The 8,412-nt window shown below is 39.6% G+C and overlaps 1 protein-coding gene across 1 annotated transcript; it reads left to right on the forward strand.

Moving 5' to 3' along the window:
• LOC109851445 (putative wall-associated receptor kinase-like 16) lies at positions 3,747-6,965 on the forward strand. Its single transcript, XM_020421576.1, has 4 exons — positions 3,747-4,175; positions 4,313-4,769; positions 4,866-5,048; positions 5,604-6,965. Exons 1-4 carry the CDS (start codon positions 3,756-3,758, stop codon positions 6,800-6,802), a joined length of 2,259 nt encoding a protein of 752 aa, XP_020277165.1. The 5' UTR covers positions 3,747-3,755; the 3' UTR covers positions 6,803-6,965.

Consider the following 8,412-nt stretch of genomic DNA (forward strand, 5'->3'; position numbering starts at 1 on the left):
TAAGCTTAATATCATATACACACACATTTTATTGGTTTATATATATATATATATATATATAAAGTGTTCCTAAGGTGACACCTTAGATAATCATCTAAGGACGCGGTCTAAAATCACATGATTGCTCTACATTATGGATGATCCGCTCCGTTGAACTTGATCTACATATTCTAAAACCCCAACACACCAAGTTTGGAGTGAACCCGTCGTCGTTTGACCATTTATCCACTCGTATCAATTTTAACGGTTTTGAATGAATAGAACTTTTCACATGGCTCTACGTGTGAGATTAATGGGTATCCTTGTCATAGGAGGGGATTTCCTCATTGACGCCTCTAAAATCACATGATTGAGCGACATTGTGGATGATCCGCTCCGTTGAACTTGATCTACATATTCTAAAACCCCAACACACCAAGTTTGGAGTGAACCCGTCGTCGTTTGACCATTTATCCACTCGTATCAATTTTAACGGTTTTGAATGAATATAACTTTTCACATGGCTCTACGGAGGGTCAAATGACGATGTGTTCACCCCAAACTTGGTGTGTTAGGGAAAAGTGATTCTAAGGTGACACCTTAGATTCTCACCTAAGGACGCGGCCTAAAATCACATTATGCCCTAATTGTTTTTTTTTATCCGCTCCGTTAAACTTGATCTACATGTTCTTAAACCTAAACACACCAATTTTGGGGTGAGCCCGTCGTGTTTTGACCCTTCATCCACTCGCCGCAATTTTAACGGTTTCGAATGAATAGAACTTTTTGCACGGCTCAACGAATGGTCAAAACACGACGGGTTCACCCCAAAATTATATATATATATATATATATATATATTATATATATATATATATATATATATATATATATATAATATATATATATATATATATATATAAGTGTTCCTACAAGTGAACCTTAAGATAATCATCTTAAGGCACGCGGTCATATATATATATATATATATATATATATATATATATATATATATATATATATGAGAGAAAAATGGGTATGCTTGGTACTAAGCACAAAAAATTGTGCTTGGTAGTGAGGTGTCATAATCCCCTCCACTCATTCAAATGGTTGTATATCCTCATGCACCCTTCAACCCATGTGAATATGGTCCCCCATTTGAATGAGTGGAGGAGATTTTGCCACCTCACTACCAAACAAAAAATTTATGCTTGGTACCAAACATACCCATATTTCTCTCTCTCTCTCTCCTATACTATGATGTATATACTATACTACGTATATACTCTATATAATAGTACTATATCAATAGTAATATAGACTTGTTAGCGGGGCGCTGAGGGCGCCGTAATATGTGTAGGAGAATGGAGCGTGCTATAAAGTGTGAGCTAGGTATATATATAATATGTTTATGTCCTGGCGCAAGACAAACATTTTCTTCCATATTTATTTTGTCCAATTCCTCCCCGGTCGATCATGGGGAGCCATGGTGCTAAAGGTGGTGCCACGGGGTGAGGTTGGGCGGAGAGACCCTTTAAGGCTAACTGAACAGCTGCGAATTTTAAATTTTAACAGACAGCACCGAAAGACTGTCGAGAGGGGTGAAAGGGCCGGTTTGTGCGCTGTGTGATCCGTTAAGAAAGATCCGTCCATACCAATATGTTTCACGCCCTACACCTACTCTACCCCCGTGACCGGCTGCGGAAGGTGCGTAAGTTGCCGCGCTCCTAAGCGAGGCGGTACCGAAGGCGTAACCGGAATAAACGATAGGCCGGCGGAGAGCGGAGGAACGCCCTTGTGAGCCGGGACGGAAATAAATCCGGCGAAACGTAACCATGGGGGAATGGCGCGCAGGTATCACCTAGGCGAAGCGCCGGTGGGCGAAGCACGTAGAGGCAAAGAAGGCGAAATCTGATGAGAGGGATCGTCGAGCTTAGCCCCTCAGTATATCATCGCCAGAGTAAGGGAGCAGTATAGTATATATATATATAATATATATATGTTATATTGATATATAGTTATCATATATATATATATATACTATAATTAAATCAAATTGATCAAATATTAATTGTTATGTATAATTAACATTCATATACATAAGAAGGTGAAAATAAGAATATAAAGTAAAAGATTTACAAATTTTTTAATGAATACCTAAATCATTTCAATATATGCACTTGTCATTGAATCAACATACTTCTAAAAAGTCTCTATTTTAAAGTATATCGATTGTAGTTGGTTTTTTTATTACCACAAATTAACTATACATTGTAATCTTTCTGAAGACTTGATCAAATAATTGCAGAAGCACATGAACATAGAAAATATATTTCACATATTTATTTCTTAATATAGTGAAGGAGGAAGCTTCTATTACTGTAATCTATATATGTCAGTAGAGGGTGTAAACCAGATTCAAGAATAGTGTGGGAGAGGCAAAGGTTTCGTGTTATTTATCTGTGCAAGAGATTATAATATTAGAAGAGGATTTCGTCGTCTTTGTTCGTCCAAAAGATTATAAGGAGAGAGGTTTGAAGAGAATATGAGTGTTAACCATGTATATGAGGTTGAGAGATTGAGGAACGATAGTTTAATAGATTCCTCTTGTAGTTCTCCCTGACACATAGTGGATTCCTTGTATTGTTGACTGTGGATATAAGTCAAAGTTGATCGACTGAACCACGTAAATCTCAGTATTCTTTTTCGCGATTATGAGTATTTTAATTTATCTTACTGATTATGGGTTGACTTCTGAGTTCTGAAAATCGTAGTAGGTGGGGAGACTAAAATCCCCAACACGTAGCTCATTTAGCATAATGAGCCGTCACCTCGAACCCATTATTTTTTATATATGTGTGCGCACGCGCGTGTTACTTGATATTATATCTTTAGATACCCAATTTCCCCATATTTCACCCCTTAATTTGTCCCTCTTGTGTGTTCTCTTTTGCGCTAACAATAATCAGTGTCTAGACCATTGATTCATGAAGTCAACTTGTTGGATAGTCGAGGCATTTAACAGTGGCTGGGCTTTTCAATCTTATGCTGCAAAAATGTCGGCATAGTTGCTTCTTCTATTGAGCCTTTCATGGGCCCAACCTTTCCCAAGGCCAAGCAAAACTCCCTTCCGCCTGGCCATGCATATTGTGGAACCTTATCATGACTTCACTTGAGGAGACTTCAAATTTCCAGTCTGTGAAATCAAGTCACCTCCATTTCCTCTCAAATTATTGCAGGCTTACTGTAAATTAAATTTCATCATCTATCTCTTAACTTGTAGTTCTAAAGTTTCAGACCTCAAATAGCTTGAACTTTCATCTGCTACACGATTTCAAATAGCGTGAAATCAAGTCACCTCTCAAATTATTGCAGGCTTACTGTAAATTTAATCATCTATCTTTTAACTTGTAGTTCTAAAGTTTCAGACCTCAAATAGCTTGAACTTTCATCTGCTAGCTACACGATTTCACCCAAGTAGACCGTAAAAGTTTCCTAGATTAATTTTGAATCATCCATCGCAAATTATCAATCACTTCTTGACGGGTAGAACTGCTTCAATGTCAAGGCCATCACTATGTAGGTAAATATTACCATTGAGTTGAGTCGAGGTCAGTCAACACAAATAATTTTCCCTGCATGGAATAGTCTCCTACAAGGACATGACACAGCAGACTGCAGAAAAGTCAGGGCTTAGCCCAACCTTTCAGTGTATACGTATAAATAGGAGGCAACCTGAATGAGAGCTCAAAAAGATAAAAAAAAAAACTAGAGAAATGGAAAGGATCCTCGTTTTGCTGCAACTGTTGCTAGTAGGAGCGACCGCAAATGCAGCTGCATCCACCAATATTTCACTGCCAGGGTGTAAAGACTCATGTGGCGACATCAGTATCCCCTACCCTTTTGGTATTGGCGCTGGATGCTTCCGAGACGAAGGCTTTGAGATCCAATGCAAAGAGGTTGGTGGGAAGACGAAGGCTTTCTATGGTGGCGTCAATAGCTCCCTTGGTGCCATTGACATCTCATTGTTAGAAGGCCGAGCACGAATGCTCAAGTATCTGTCCTATGCTTGCTACAACAAGTCTGGCGGCCTCGTGGAAAATCAGACATCGTACTTGAATTTGAGTGGCGTCCCGTTCACGATCTCTGCCGCCCAGAACAAATTCACTGCCTTGGGGTGTGATACCCTCGCGTACATAGAGGGAGACAAACACTATGAAAGTGGTTGTGTATCCATCTGTACTAATTTGACTACTTTGACTAATGGCTCATGCACGGGCACCGGCTGTTGCCAGACTTCCATTCCAGATAACCTTGTCTACTTCTCGCGTACATAGAGGGAGACAAACACTATGAAAGTGGTTGTGTATCCATCTGTACTAATTTGACTACTTTGACTAATGGCTCATGCACGGGCACCGGCTGTTGCCAGACTTCCATTCCAGATAACCTTGTCTACTTCGACTCCGAATTGTATACTAATTACCGCCGTAGATATGCCCCTGAAAATTATCCCTGCAGCTACGCCTTCGTAGCAGATAAGGATTCGTTCACTTTCAATTCTTTGGATTTGGTGGGTCGGAGTTTCCTCAATAAATACGAGGACGGGGTCCCTCTGGTGATGGACTGGGTCGTTGGAAGTGAGAGGTGTGATACAGCACCGCACAACGCCTCCTATGCGTGCAGAAACATTAACAGCGTGTGTGTAAACTCTTCCTCTGGTCAAGGCTACCTTTGTAACTGCTCTGAAGGTTATGAAGGAAATCCCTACCTTCAAGATGGATGCCGAGGTACTACTTAATTTCTTCATGTTCTCGAACTTCCCCCTTTGCTTATCTTTTTATTATTAATTTTTTGGTAAATGTGCGAATTGGTATTTTGTATAGATATCAACGAGTGTGATCATCCTGATCCAGATAAGTATCCATGCAAAGGTCATTGCTCAAACACAGAAGGGAGCTATAATTGTTCATGCCCACCCGGTTACCACAGCAATGACCCGAAAAAGGTGGAGTGCAATCCAGATCCTCGTCCGGCTAAACTTCAGCTTTGGGTGAAGTTGGCTCTAGGTATGTGAACCTCCACTCCTGAACATAAATCTAAATGGCAAAGCTCCTGTTTTTCGGCTCGTCAGTAACTTAATTATAATTTAGGGGTAGATTTCACTAAACCCCGAACATAAGTTTGGGCCTTTGGTTCTTAATTCCCATGAAGTTTGAAACTCTCACGCTAAACACCCTAATAAGTTTAGCAAGTCCAGAAACCCCCCAAAACATTCTGATTCTTTTCACTTAACGCCTATAATGGCATAAGCGGTAGGCCCATACTTTATGGTCCCAACCAAAGAATATATATATCACATGAACATCGTTAAGTAGTCATTGGGGGTTCAGTGGCAAAAAAGTTATTTTGGGTGTGTTTTGGAATTCCCAAACGTCTTGGGGTTTAGTGAAAATTACCCTCAATAAGCTGCTTTAAAAAAATTGCCTTTGAAGGGTAATACCCCTGCACGCACGAATATGTACCATATCTACTAGTTGCTGTACCATCACTAGAGTTGGGTGGGACTGAACAAGATGGTTCCTCCTATCTTTTTATCTACACTCATTTGCATGTGTCTGCAGGGATTGGCATTGGTATCGTTTTACTACTTGTTTTCCTCTTTGGCACATTTGTGGAGAGGGAAAAAAGAAAGCTCGCTAGAGAGAAAGAAAGGTTCTTTCAAAAAAATGGAGGCCTGCTATTGTATGAAGAAATCAAGTCGAAGGATTCTAGACGTTGGGCTTCATTCAAGATATTTGAAAAAGAAGAGATGGAGAAAGCAACAAACAATTTCGACAACAATCTAATCCTTGGGCGCGGAGGGCATGGGACAGTTTATAAGGGAACTTTGGAAGGAAACATAACTGTTGCCATAAAAAAGTCTAGGATGATTGATGAGAGCCAGAAGGAAGAATTTGTGAAGGAGATTCTAATCCTCTCTCAGATCAATCATAAGAATGTGGTCAAGCTCTTGGGGTGCTGCTTAGAGGTTGAAGTCCCGATGCTGGTATATGAATTTGTTTCAAACGGGACTCTTCATGACTGTATCCATGGCAAGAATCAACAGCAGTTTATCCCCTTAGACATCCGTTTTCGTATTGCAATAGAATCTGCCGAAGCGCTTGCCTATTTGCACTCATCAGCTTCACCTCCCATCCTTCATGGTGATGTCAAGTCCTCTAACGTACTTTTAGATGAAAACTACGTGCCAAAAGTGTCTGATTTCGGTGCTTCAACTCTAGTAGCCTTGGACGAAACTCAATTTGCTACAATAATACAGGGAACTTGTGGTTATTTGGACCCAGAGTACTTGCAAACACACATTATCACAGAGAAAAGTGATGTGTACAGCTTCGGTGTAGTTCTTCTCGAATTGCTTACGAGGAAGAAGGTATTTTGGTTTGATGACTCCAAAACAGAGAAGAGTCTTGCATCTACCTTTCTCTCTTTGTTGAAAGAAGGCCGTCAAATGGAGGTTTTTGATACTCAGCTTAGCAGTGGAGCGCGGGTGGGTGAAGGGCAAATGGAGGTATTACTTGAAGTTTCGTATATTGCGAAGCAATGCCTTAGCATGACGGGAGAAGAAAGGCCCACCATGAAAGAAGTGGCGGAGGAGCTTCAGAAGTTGAAAAAGTTCAATCAGCATCCTTGGGAGCAGCATAATAAGCCTGAAGAACTGGAGATCTTGCTTGGTGATTCATCAGCCTGCTCTGCTGGTGATGCTACTGGACACTATAGTTTGGAGAATAGGGCAGTGCTGAGCATCGAAGGTGGGCGCTAAAGCTGTGTGTTTCTCCGTAAGTAATTTAAGATTTGATGTAACTGTAAACTTGCTATTTTCTTCTTAGTGATTGTAATAGACTACTAAAGTTGCCTGTTGTTTCCTGGGTCTAGTGATTGTTGTAGACTATTAATATTAGTGAGTGTATGCTTTTGAATTGTGCTGGGTCTGTTCTACTAGTACTACTAGTATTCCTGATAATGAACTTATCGGCCTCAGTTCGGTGATCAATAAGTTGGTTAACTTGATGTCTTTCTATTTTCTGATAATAGAAGGCTCTTTGTTCTCTTTCATTGTTCTTTGTCAATGCTAATACTTGCTGATTATATAGGATCTAGTGGTTGTAGTAGATTAGCAGTGCAAATATTTAGCTGAATTACGCAGAGTATGATTTTTGTTCTCAGAAATGGGGAAGCTAAGTTGAACTTGTCTTTAGACTATGTTTGAAGTTAATCAGAATACACATGAAGTGCATTCCTATCCATCCATGATTAGTATAGAGATTTTTTTAGTCTTCTAAATCAAACATCTTTTGATTGAGATGGGCATAATTGAACAAGATAAGTAATGCTGAGGTTCGATTTGATTGTATTTTCTCATAATTGTTTTATCAGATGATGTCTTTCTTTTTCTTTTTTCAAGACATTTTGTTCAAGATTTAATGTAGAAAACTTTGCTAGATGGAATCCCTACCATTATTGCTCTAATTTCTTAATGGAATTCATACTTAAAAACCAGTAGGATTTCCTTGCAAAACCATAGGCATGTAAATGTAATAACAAAAAAAGAATAAAAATCACCGTTGTGAAAATTTCATGCAATTTCCTTTTGGTTCTTTGATCCATTGTCCGTTAATTTTTTATGGCCATGTCTGTTTTATATGTAGACCCCTATTTCAATGACTACAATCAACGTACACTCTACATATGCAAATGTCTCGATTATAAATCGAGACTTTTCTGTTAGAACTGGGATGCAATCCTAGAGGGGGTTGAATAGGATTGCAACAATTTTTTGACTAACTCAGAATAAGCAGCAGAAATATAATAAGCGAAGAACTTAAAATCAAAACAACACAGGAACACACGAGATTTTTTATAGTGGTCCAGATCAAAATCCTACGTCCACTCTTCCTTCTCGCGAAGAACCTTCCTTACTATGCCCAGAGTTCACTTGAATCACAACACTATTCAGTAGGCTTCAAAGACCGCACCCACGAATCTACTCGAAACCAATCATCTATCCTAACTCTTCACAATGGCCAGAAGAAACCTAGCCCTAGCTAGCCAAACCCTCAATTATCTGGGCATGAGTATGCCAACCCTTAATTACCCGGCTTGAGTATGCCGTCGAACTTACAAGTTTGAATACAATTAACCAAAATAATTAAAGCACAAAAGAATATCTAACAGCCCTTTACTAAACCACTCTTTAAATCAATGTTGATGAAAATAAGTGAAGAAGTGGTGTAGCGATGTAAGCATAGGGCACTCCTTCTCGCTGAATTAAACTCCGATGAAAAGCGCACTGAGAAGAAGTTGTACGAGGCTTAGGGGATTTGATCAACTCTCTCTCTCTCTCTCTCTCTCTCTCTCTCTCTCTCTCTCAAA

The sequence above is a fragment of the Asparagus officinalis genome, chromosome 1 (genome assembly GCF_001876935.1).
Source record: "Asparagus officinalis chromosome 1, Aspof.V1, whole genome shotgun sequence".
NCBI classification, from domain to species: Eukaryota; Viridiplantae; Streptophyta; class Magnoliopsida; order Asparagales; family Asparagaceae; genus Asparagus; species Asparagus officinalis.